This window comes from Lissotriton vulgaris, chromosome 2_1, assembly GCF_964263255.1.
Source record: "Lissotriton vulgaris chromosome 2_1, aLisVul1.2, whole genome shotgun sequence".
Lineage (NCBI taxonomy): Eukaryota > Metazoa > Chordata > Amphibia > Caudata > Salamandridae > Lissotriton > Lissotriton vulgaris.
This window is the reverse complement of record NC_141687.1, coordinates 696479339-696492206: the sequence shown is the minus strand read 5'-3', so window position 1 is coordinate 696492206 and position 12868 is coordinate 696479339. Positions and strand designations below refer to the sequence as shown.

Sequence of the window (12868 nt, the reverse complement as noted above, 5' to 3'; positions counted from 1 at the left end):
CGCAGCTCATCTGCGCAGGTTAGGGGTGTCAGTCTTCCCCTACCTCGACGACTTGTTGTTGAAGGCGGGCTCGGCCCAGACAGTCGTCAGCCACCTCCAGACTACGGCCGACCTCCTGCATTTGCTGGGGTTCTCCATCAATGTGCCGAAGTCACACCTGTGTCCCTCTCAGAAGCTCCTCTTCATCGGAGCAGTTCTCGACTCGGCGCAGTTTCGGGTTTACCCTCCCGAACAGCGGGTTCGGGATATACAGGCTCTGAGTACCATCTTTCAGCCGTTATCCCGAGTCTCAGTCAGGTTGACGCTGCGGCTTCTGGGGCTGATGGCCTCCTGCATCCTTCTGGTGCATCACGCCAGGTGGCGGATGCGGACTCTGCAGTGGGACCTGAAGTTTCAGTGAGCCCAGCATCAGGGCAACCTGTCCGATCATGTCTTGATCTCGGAGGGCACTGCGAGACAACTGCAGTGGTGGCTCACGGACCGCGACTGGGTCAGTGGCAGATCCCTCTCCTTACCCCACCGAAGCACGTGGTTGTGACGGACGCGTCTCTCCAGGGCTGGGGAGGCCACATGGGAGAGGCGGAGATCAGAGGCCTCTGGTCTCCGGCGGAGTACCGGCTCCATATCAACCTTTTGGAGCTGCGGGCGATTCATCTAGCACTGAAGGCATTCCTCCCCTCTGTCCGGGGGAGTGTAGTGCAGGTGTTCACGGACAACACCACCGCCATGTGATACTGCAACAAACAAGGCGGGGTGGGGTCGTGGACCCTATGCCAGGAGGCTCTGCGCCTCTGGCAGTGGCTGGAACATCAGGGCGTGACCCTGGTGATTCAACACCTGGCAGGCTCTCTGAATGCCAGGGCAGACGAACTCAGCCGTTGGTGCATGATGGATCACGAATGGCGTCTGAACTCGGACGTGGCGCAAGCCTCTTTCAGCAATGGGGAGAGGCTTGGTTAGATCTATTCACCACAGAAGAGAACGCGCAATGTCATCAGTTCTGCGTGTTGGAATTTCCAAGGCGGCACTCGCTCTGAGACTCTTTTCGTCGCGAGTGGAGTTGCGGTCTATTGTACGCCTTTCCGCCTATACCACTTCTGCCCAGAGTGCTGAAGAAGATCAGGCGCGACCGGGCCCAGGTTATCCTTGTGACTCCGGCATGGGCACAAAGATACTGGTATCCCGAGCTACTCAGCATGTCAGTCGATCCCCCGACTCGTCTGCCTCTTCGGGAGGACCTTCTGTTGCAGCAGCAGGGGACGGTCCTGCACCTGAACCTGTCCAGTCTCCACCTACAAGCTTGGAGATTGAGCGGCGGCAGTTGAGGCCATTTGACTTGCCTCCCGAAGTCTGTGATATCATTCTGGCAGCCAGGCGTCCCTCCACAAAGTCGGTATACGCCTGCAGGTGGAACAGATTTGTGGCATGGTGCACAGCAAAGGCTGTGGACCCTCTCTCTGCACCCCTTTCTGAAGTTCTACTCTTCCTTCTTTCCCTTGCCCAGCAGGGCTCTGCTCTGGGCACTCTTAAGGGGTACCTTTCTGCTCTTTCCGCCTTCTTACGGCTACCTGATCAGCCTTCCTTATTCAAGTCCCCCATTGTAAATAGATTTATGAAGGGCATCACACACATGTTCCCTCCTGTTTCCTTTGTGATGCCCCAGTGGGACTTGAATCTTGTACTCACTTATCTAATGTGTACTCCCTTTGAGCCGCTCCATAACTGTCCTCTCCGTCTTCTTACCCTGAAGACTGCTTTCCTGGTTGCCATCACCTCTGCCAGGAGAGTGAGTGAGCTCCAGGCTCTTTCTTCTACTCCACCTTTCCTCTCTGTTCATTTGGACAAGGTGGTGTTGTGTACACGACCTTCCTTTCTGCCCAAGGTTGTCACGGCCTTCCACATCGGGCAGTCCATTACCTTGCCCACCTTCTTTCCGCCTCCGCATCCCTCGAAAGAGGAAGAGAGGCTCCACCGTCTGGACCCAAAACGTGCACTCTCTTATTACCTAGATCGCACACGCCAGTTCCGGGTGGATGACCAACTCTTTGTTGGTTACGTGGGCGCGAAGAAGGGAAAGGCGGTACACAAGAGGACCATTTTGCGGTGGATCATCTTGTGTATTCAGGCATGTTACTCCATGGCCAAAAAGGAGCCCCCTGCTGGATTGCGGGCTCATTCCACTCGAGCCTCGGCAACAACAACTGCCTTGGGCCGAGGAGTCCCCTTACAGGACATTTGCCAGGCAGCTACGTGGGCCTCGCTGCACACGTTCGCAAGACACTACTACCTGGACAGTCAAGTCCGGAGGGATGGCTTCTTTGGCCGTTCCGTCCTCCAGGACTTTCTGGTGTGATATTGGTTCGCAGACCCACCACCGGCGTTGGTATTGCAGGGGTATCTATTCTAAGGTAAGGAATCTATCACTGACGTGTCTCTTTCAGATGCACAAGTTACTACTTGTGTAACGTTATATCTGTAAGAGACATTAGTTAGTGATAGATTCCTTACCAACCCACCCATCCTCCCCGTTCTGCGAACCGATATCTAGGGTTAAGGTCATCCCCTTTCAGGGCCCTTGTTTCATGGCACCAGTGTTGGTTCTATCATGGCTCTGCGTATCTGGCGGGGAAAAGCTGTGTATCAGAACTGACGTCAGCGCGCATGGGCGGCGTCTAAGTACTCCGACGACATCATTCCGGCTCTAACGACGCCGACGATGGACGCGGAGCCCAGACGACGCCTACCAACGCGCAGGGGTATTGCTACGCAAAAAATTCCGGATCCAGCCTGACGCATGGGGATATTCTAAGGTAAGGAATCTATAACTAACTAATGTCTCTTACAGATATATCGTTACACAAGTAGTAACTTGTGCAACAGTGTAATACCGTATTTGTAATCACTGAATTATTTTCATTCATGAATATCTTGCTTTTGATATATATAATTTAATCAAAGCAATTCAACATAACTTCATAACAAGCGGCGCATATAAATAAGGTGCATGCAATGTGACCAGTGGTGCATTTGTGAAAAGGTGAATTATATGGAGAAGTGTGGCTCAAGTGGAGAAGTGTGGCTCAATGGTTAGAGCGGCAGACCCTGATGCAGAGGTCTAGCCCGGGACCAGGGTTCAATTCCTCGCCTCGGCGGGTCTTGGGCTCAAAATTCCACGGACCTGATAATTCTCGCCTCGGCGCCTATTCCAATCATAGAGTCCCACTCTGCAACTCTGGGCAATAGCTTGCTTAATCTCCACAACGGCCCCCACAACGCTAAGGATGCCTGGCCTTCACCCTGGGGGTGCCCAGGAGTGGACGCCTCACAGGGAAAGCCAGGACGGGTTCCACAGTGGTATTCGTACAAGCGCCTTGAGACCCTTGCGGGTGAGTAATGCGCTATACAAGTATCAATTTACATTTACATTACATATACATCAAGTGAGTGAAGGGAGGGGGAGGGGGAGGGTTTGTGGTGTTTTTTACTCAACACTTTACAGGCCAGTTTCCATATTTAATTGTAATACAGTCCGTATGCCACTTTCATTTGGCCTTAATAACTGAATGTTCTGGACTGGTCCGCTGGTGGTAATATCGTCGACGTTTCAACCCTTGGACGCCTTAGTTCTTGGTTCAGGGCGGGTCTTCTTCAGGACTTAAAAGCAAGATATTCATGAATGAAAATAATTAAGTGATTAAAAATACGGTATTACACTGTTCTCCTTGTTACGGGATTTGCTTTTTTCTTTTTGACAGATGCTGTCATCTGATGGTTGTACAAAATAATTTAAACAACCTTGAAAATATGGATATATATTTTGAAGTAATCAGCTTGCATGCCCAACAGAACCATTGTTGATACTGATCTAACCAGCGAGGTAAATGTATTTGTAGCGGATTTGCATGCCTACCAGAACTGCATGTGTGCATAGATTCTAAAATATGAATTTACACTGAGCTCCCAGCAGCAACATAACCAACAGCCTTCAGTTAAGTTTGCAGTTTTTGAAAAAGCAAATTAAGTTTTAAAGCCACAATTGAGTGCTGGATATGGGTGCACACTCAGTGAGATCAGAGAAATAATGGTCATCATCAATAAAACCGTATTGATCCGTAATAATGAAATTAAGATTTTTATGGTGAGAATGTTCAATGACAGAATACGTTTTTGTCAGTATAACAAAAAGAATGAGCCACTTGAAGTGTTTTCAGCTGATTTGACTCCTGAAGTTCTTGCTGCCAAAATAAAATCACATGATGCAGGAAAATCAGCAGGAACCAGTTTAAGAAATGTCCTGAAATATGTAGATTTTTGACTTAATAATAAATGGTGTGATGCCCCAGAGCTACGCAAACCATAGTAGTCAACAAGAATGCCTGATGTGTGAATTTCTTTTACATCATTGTTTAATATCAGCAAAGCAAAACTGTTACAAACGAAGGTTCATGAGTTTGGAACAGAAGCCGACAACACTGATGATGGCTTTGAAGATATAAGCGAAGAAGTGGAAGACATTCCCATGAACTGGCAGGCTTATGCTGTACAAATGTACTGTCTTTTCCAAATCACGTTTTATGACTTACATTACAGCAAAGAGAAAACTGTGCTACATATGATGACTGACCACATAATCTATGAAAAGTGCAACAGTAGGGAACTGATCACTTCAATTAATAGGACTGGAGTATCAACAAGTTATAATGACATAGTACGGATCAGGAACTCGTTAGCAGCTCATGCTGTAAAATTTTGTGAATCCAACAGCACACTACTTCCAAGTCATTTTACCAGGAAATGATTTACAATTGCTGCGCTCGATAATTTTGATTTTGAAGACAGCTCTGTTTTGTCTGGAACATCCAGCAGACATGATATTTCCATGATGCTTTTCCAAGACTGTTCCAGTGAAGGATCTTTGGAAAACAAGCTGTGTCAGCGGTAGGCATAGACAAACAAGGCTACAAACTTAAAACCCAACTTTCATGCTAACATGTGCAAAATCACTACAAGTCATCAACACATCCCAGTCTACCACAAAGTTTCAAAGTGTCTGAGGACATGGCTCTTCTTCTACCTGATTGAGGTCCGCAAAGCTGATTTAACTGAATTTATAATATCGCTTATTCGGTGCGGACTGAAAGATGAAGAAAAGCCAATTCCTCTGTGGGCTGGAGTTCATGCTCTGATCTCCCAGAATACCGCTCCACTGAAGAAGGTTGGGTGTTTACCAGTAATACCATCTCCAGTAACAAATTATGCAACAGTATACACAGCTCTAGAAAATTTCCAAAATGTGCGTGCTCAGCTTGAAGACCACCCTATTCTGCCAATTTTCTGCAATTAAGGTGTTTTCCATATTGTAGTTGACATTTGTATGAACAATCCAGTAGAATTTGATGATCTTTATCCAATGATGAGCGTTTTCCACATGACAAAAGTTGTGTTGCAGTGTTCAGGAAGTTATCTCAGTGGACGTGGCATTGACGATGCACTAATTGAGGCTCAAATCTTTGGGCGCAAAACTGCCAAGTCAGTATTGAGCGGAACTCATTATGTTTGCTTGTTACAAGGTATGCTCATCATATCTGAGGCTATAGAAACATTGCATTGGAATGCTTTCTGGAACAAGAATGACTAATTAGGTTTTGCATATCTTATCTCAGAAGTGAACAAGGCACAGGGTGCACTTCATTCAAAAGTCATAATGCAAAGCCAGGCAGTGTTCAATACACTCAGTTCGTACAGTTTGTCAAAGAATGTAAAGAAAAACTAGAACTTTAAAATACTGGGGAAATGTTTTACACATGATCACTCTAGTGAAAAACTTGGTACATGCTGATCGGGTCAGTGATTGGGAGCTGCATGTGAAGCTTGTGGAGTCACTGATTACTGTGCTCTGCGAATTCGATTTCATAAACTGCCTGACGTATGGGTCCTGGAATTTGGAAAGAGTGAAGAAGCTAGAGGTGGAAAAAACCATACCTCTACAGGAAATGAATTCAAAGACATTTTGTGGTAAAAGACAGAGAGGGAAGGTTCAATGCTATGGCATCCAGATATGAAACTGGAACAGATGATCCAGAGATCACAAAAAAGCTCCAAGGGAAATGTTGTTCAGACACGTAAAAGTGAATATGTTGCCAATGGCAGCTAGTTTACCACAATGTCCTTTCTATTTGCAATGTTTTTAGAGAGAGGGCAAATTCAAAATTAATGGACCATCATGAAACTGTTTCTCACCACAAACTTGTGGGAAAGCGAGGGGAATGTTTTCATAAACATATTGACAGCCTTTTTCATTTCATGCAGCAGCAAGGAAACCTCTTTGAAATGACTGAACCTGTGTGACTACACCGCTTCGTGACCCAACAATATGTGGATAACGATATAAAGACACATCTACATCTCTAGATGTTCTGGAACGCTGATCGATCCTATACGCAGAACTGAAGCAGAGAGAGATTTGTATTGAAAGAGAAAAAGCTATTTGACATAATCACTAACGCTAAACTTCCACCCTTTAATTGCCATCGTAAGAGTTTCGCCCAACCAATCACTGCAAAACAGGTTACAAAAAAACAACTTTCGCAAACACAGAGAGATGGATGTCGCCTTACAAAGGCAGTGAATTTATCAAGGACATTCTGTTGCATGATCTTCTTTCAACAAACGCATTATTTGATAGAGATGCTGCAACCAAACCAATGAAGCATAAACTTATAAAATTGCTCAAAAAAGAAACTTTTACCTGTAGAATTTCAATTTGAAAATGTGTCCTCATTGAAAACTGCAGTTGTGGACTTTATGTCACAATTGCAAATGGTCAAGATTTAATCCATGTAAAACTTCGGAGAAGTCATACAGACTGATCTGCAGATATCAAAGTCAGTGTGCACCTTCCAAGAACTGCACATTGTCTTTGAGTTATTTTGAACTATCTGTCAAAGAATGTGAGAGAATCAGACGAATGTCTACAAGTGGAACACATGACCTTGTCTGCATCAAAAAAACCTGTACATGTGCAACTTGGTAAGTTCTGTTCATCAACATCGAAAAAGATTAACTTGCCAAAACATTGCTGATGCTTCAGTGAACCCTGAATTTCCAATGAGTGTCAATGAGGAGTTGGTGCCTGCAGACTGATATTCAAAAGGTACTGGTCATATTGTTGAAGAACTTAACAGCAAATTGGAGGAAGCTGACCTTCGTGTTGTGCCGCATGCTGTGTGGGCTGCTCAAAATGGTTCCAATCGAGTCTTTGTACTGTCAAATGACACATATGTTTTTATTGTGCTACTTAGGTATGATTCAACGTTTGAATAAGCCAAGGATTGTCACAGTTATGGATACATTATGGAACAGGCAAAAAAAGACACTTAAACTTGTTTCATATTCTGTACAAGAAACTTGACCAATAGATGCCCAGTTTTCTTATCAATGCAAAAAGAACAACTGCTGGACACAATGCGGAACAATGTCATACATTCACCCCAGTACAGAGATCTGGGCCTAAATCCATATTTTTTTTGCTCACCATGCCATTCCAGTTTGGACCCAGCCATATGCAAATCAGTCTTGAACTTGTCCCCAATGGGAACAGTCCAACCCAAATTGCCAGGCCAGGTCCTCCCTGGACTGGAAACAAGCATCTTAGGACCGGTTTCAGGTTTTCACCAATCATCAGCCAGGATAGCTTGACTCCAGTGGCATAGAGAGCACATGACCCACGTCTGGGCATACCCGTCCCACTCGGGGTGACTAATGCGAAAAGAACAATTCATGGACAGAATACAGAATATTGTCATACATTCACCTATTGGTGGCTGGTGACATTTGTAAGTGGTGGGGTGTAAAATTATCACTGTTCAGCACTGTGGCATGCGAGCGTAGCAAGCGAGCCAGAGCAACCTACAGGGTTTCAAGGGGGTACTCCCCCCGAGAAAATCTTGAAAAAATAGTGGATAAATGGAGCATTTTCAAGCAAATTTGAAGAAGCAGGAAGGTTAATAATGCAAAATACCCAGAAAGGCCCCAGCTCCTCCTTATGACCCCCTATTATCCTCCCATCTCTCTCCTTTGCTTCTCTCCACCTCTCTCAAGGACCGGAAGAGCTGCAGCACTTTAATCAGGTCCTCTGGAATTATGTGACAGAAAGTACCAAATTATGCAGCAGGGTTGACTACATTTTACAGTGTAATGCAGGGTCACTTGTCTGGATGTGAATGTTTTGATTTGTTCTGTATTCCGTCCATCAACTGTGTGTCTTTTGCTTTCTTCCCCTAAGTGCGCCGGGTATGCCCAGACGTGGGACCCGGGCTCAATGTGCCACTGGATTCAAGCTATCTTGGCTGATGAGGGGTGAAACCCCGAAACCGGTCCTAGGATGCTTGTTTCCGGTCCATGGAGGACCCGGCTTGGCAGTTCGGACTGGACTGTTCCCATGAGGCACAGGGTCAAGACTGATTTGCATATGGCCAGTTCTAAACTGGGGTGGTATGGTGAGCAAAAGAATGATGGATTTGCACCAGATCTCTTTACTGGGGGTGAATGTTTTGATTTGTTCTGCATTCCGTCCATCAAGCTGTGTCAGCGGTAGGCATAGACAAACGAGGCTACAAACTTATAACCCAACTTTCATGCTAACGTGTGCAAAATCACTACAAGTCATCAACACATCCTAGTCTACCAGAAAGTTTCAAAGTGTCTGAGGACATGGCTCTTCTTCTACCTGATTGAGGTCCGCAAAGCTGATTTGAACAAATATAAGTAAAGGATGAGGCATGGCATGGAACGAACGAGAGGACGAGTTTTTTCGCGGAAGATGTTTGGGGGTTAGTTGATACAGCTGAAGTTTCCTGCAGGTCGTAGAAGAGGTGGTACCAAATGGTTGTGACCTGTAAGAGTTGTTGAGGTGTTGAATGGTGCGGTGAGAGTTGTTGGTGGATCAGTGTTCAATCAAAGTAGTGTTTCCCTATGTAAGAACTGGTGGGTGAGTGATGATACTTCATTTCATGATGGGGATAACATTCCAGGAAATGCGTTTCTTGTTTGGGAAAAGGGTCACACATTTTTGAGGAGTTAGGAGATGGTAGCAAGGTTGTTGCTTTGGTAAGTGTCTTGCGCCTGTACATTGTAAGGGTGAGTTCGTGAGGAAAAGCATGAGAAGTGCATCATAAAGTTTGGCTAGTATGTATTGGTATCATGTTGTAGTGGAGGTCGGTGTTGCAGCCATAGCTTTGTTCAGTTTATTGATGTGTCTACTTTTGTTCTTTGTTTATTAAATGTGGAAGCTGTCTGGTATATATGTATTGCTTTGTGAGTGATGGAATGTGTGGATAGAATGGAATGAGTGTGTTGAAAGTTGTAGTTTTAATGTGGGGCTGTTTGATGTTCACTGGCTGGTGGTCGTTTTCTTTCCCAGCCCCGCTCTTTCTTGCTGCTCCTTACCTGTGGATCTTGGAATCAAATCTTCTTTGTTCTACTTATGAGAAAAGACCTTCCTCCTTCCAACATACATAATGTTCATCTACCAATCATCAGACATTACACTTCGCAGTAAAGAGGTTCCCTTCATCGCACCTTGATGCTCTTGTAGTGGAACAAATGGTTCAGATGGAAGGGTTAAAGTAACGTATGAATCAGAGTGTTGATCAAATATGATCATACGTCTAAAAATCCTAAAACGGTATTCACTCAGATTTGAACTGTAAGGCTCGCTAAAACTGTATTACATGATGGTAAAAATGCCAAAAGGCTTTTCGGATCATAGTTCTGGGACACATACACCCAGCGACCGCTGATGGAGTTAAGTAACTACTGATCGTACGCAAAGAATAAAACATGCAAAACATTTACTTCACCAAAATATATACATTTAATAAAAAATCGTTCAGAAGAATAATTTTGACACAAGCCCAACCTTTTTTCCTATCGTTAGCCCCCATAAGGAATGTATGTCAACGTGCACTGCACTATAAAAATATACAATTACCTTTTCTTGAGATTTGCAGTTAATACATTTGTACTCAAACGTTGAAATTTGGCAATATTTCCTTGGTCCGCAATCTTCATCAATTAAACACTCCTAAAAGAAACACAGACACAGTGGTTCAGTTTGTCTACTTGATATTGTAAGTTTCACAGACACACATTTAAACATAGGTCTGTTCCCTGTAGTCCCAAACAAATTTAGTCCTCATTCCATTTGAGAATATTGTAAATTGGGTGGGCATAACTTCTCTAATTTACTGTAGTGTAATCACGTGGAATTACCTAAGAATTCTGCGAATAACACTTGAATTACACAAGAAGAGCAATTCTAATTTTAGCACTATTTCTTAGCACAAAAATGACCAGCGCAAAATTACATTTTGCTCTGAGAAATAGTGCACGGTTAGCGATCGCAAGCACCCTCTCCTGCTTGCCAAACGTGCTCTTGGGGTAGGATTTTCTCCCAATTTACTACCGGCATTTAGCGCTATGTTCCAAAATTCAAGCGAGGATGTATATTCAGTAAGAAACAATGCAAAATGCAGCAGAACACGAATAGCTTACTAAATGTGGTCTCGCACTAGGATTCCTCCCAAATTATTCTTAATTACATGAGCAGAAGTAATTGCATTATTATTGGTAATTCTGTGCTACAGAGAAATGGGGAATCACCAAAATTACCCTGGCGCAATTGAAATTCTGCCCAGGCCTAATTGTAAATTCTGTAGATAATACAAGATTACACAATAACCCAAAACCCTGCACTAATGTCTCTATCAGGTATTTCCAACGGTTTTCATGTTTAATTACAATACAAAACGGGACAGTTATATTTCCAGTAACATGTTCTCCGAATAAGTCACCCTTCTTTAACTCACAGCTTGATTGACCAAGACCACCGTGTAGTCATCACACAAAATATATTGTTTCTTTGTTCTAGTTAGGAGCCGGCACTTCATCATTAGCCACACTGCTTCGTCTTAGGGTCAATAACCTCTACTGTAAACTCAAGGCATATGCTCAGCGAGAGCTTGTGGGAGGGTACTTTTGTTTCTATTCAAGAAAGTCCATTTAACAACCATTGCCAAAGTCAATAGGTTGGGCTTAATAGTGCTAGCAAGACATATGGGAGAGAGAAAGCAGGTACAGGACAGGACTATAGGGGTAGTTTGTGATCTGGTGCAATTCAATGTAAGCATTCGCTTTGAGGCAGAAAGATGCACCCAGACAGCCAATGGCATCAGCTGATAGATAAACACCGCACTGATCTGAACCAGGTTTGCTGTTTAGGGAGCTAGTGCATCATACTCAAATAAGTGCACAGTGTTTGAAAGTGCAGCTTTAATTGACGAATATTCATGCTCACAAATAAATCCTACTTCACAATTGACATCCTCGCTACACCACTGAGATTCAAAGCACTTCTCCAGGACTTTTCTCTTTCTCTTCCTTGTCCCGCTTCTCTCTATGTGTATCTCCAACGGCAAGTCAAGGACTTCCGGCTCTTGGAAATTGGAGGACGTAGGAGCCAGGCAAGGGGCAGAGAGTTAAAAAGAATGGTGTAGCAACAGAGAAGGAGAAGTGGGAGACAGAAGTTAGAGACAGATATGAGGTGAGGTGAGGTAGGGAGAGATGTAAGTTAAAGGAGAATAGTTAAGTAACCCAGCAAGAATTTTACAAAAAAAAAAGAAAAAGGAATGCAAGCTTTTGGGGTGAGGCAGAAAGAGTTGAGGTTTGGGAGAACACATGTAGAGAGAGTGGTGGGATACACCAATGGCTGAGATACAGAGATGTAAAGTAGAAAGAGTGTTTAGAAAGAGGGAGAGGCAGAAGTAGACAGGTAGAGTGATAGGGTAGTGACAGAAGTATAGAGGGAAGCAACAGCAAGGTAGAACGAGTGGTGAGCTAGAGAGAGGGCAAAATGAGAACCGAGGTACTGAAAGACACGTTAGGTAAAGTGAGTAGTGCGGCAAGATGAAGGTAGCGACTTGGCTGTATAGGGTAGAAGCAGGGATGAAGTGCACAAAGAAAAGATGTGAAGTAGAGATGAGGTAAAAAAAGAGAGAGGTGGGTGGAGGTACATGTAAATGTAGAGATACAAGCAGAGTAGATATGAGAGAGGTGAGATAGAAGAGGTGATTTGAGGTAAAGAGAGAGGCATGGTGCTCGAAAATAGATGAATCAGCGACAGATATTTGAGAGTGGCTGACAGTGGTGACATAAAAGTAGTCAGAAAAAGGGGCCTTGGGGATGTGAGGTTGTGAGAAAGGCAAGGATTCAATGATTGGTGACACAAAGAGAGGAGAGGATACAACAGAAGGAGAGATATATTAAAGAGAAGTGAGATAGAATGAGAGGGGCCTGATAGACAGACAAGGTAAACCGAGAGGTAAGTATAAGTTAAAGGAAATTAGTCAAACATTTGCAAACTGGTTACGTGGGTTGGGCTTGAAAGAACAAGAGAGATGATCGAGAGAGAAATAGCAAAGATAGAGAAAGCGATAAATATAAAAGAAGAAAGTGGTGAGGTATAGATAGGTGGCGAAAGATGGAGTTGGAGATAGATGTAGAATGAGAGAGAAAGGTTTTGACAGAGAATTTGAAAGAAGGAGAACGAGAGGGAACGAGGGAGAGAGATTTTTCTGATTGTTCAGATCACTTTACCCGCTGGCCCTTGGAAGGTGGGAACCCTGCGTAAATGTTCACTTTGCCTGGCAAGAGCTCTGTAGGGACGATCACCCAGCAGAAATAAATGTGTAGGAGCAAGCAAAGCAGAAAAGGACACCCTGCGTGCTACTAGAATGTGAAGAATCATGTTCTTAAACTGTTTCTGGCAGAGCCACAGGTCTCGAACTACACCTCACTACTGACGCCCTAC

At 44.3% G+C, this 12868-nt stretch overlaps 1 protein-coding gene across 1 annotated transcript in view; it reads right to left on the bottom strand.

The window, feature by feature from the left end:
• The window catches only part of DKK3 (dickkopf Wnt signaling pathway inhibitor 3), a 295985-nt gene that overhangs the window by 153283 nt on the left and 129834 nt on the right, over window positions 1-12868 (bottom strand). Inside the window, exon 5 of the mRNA XM_086955944.1 lies at window positions 9992-10084. Coding sequence (XP_086812070.1) covers window positions 9992-10084 — 93 coding nt within the window. The remainder of the gene's footprint in view (window positions 1-9991; window positions 10085-12868) is intronic.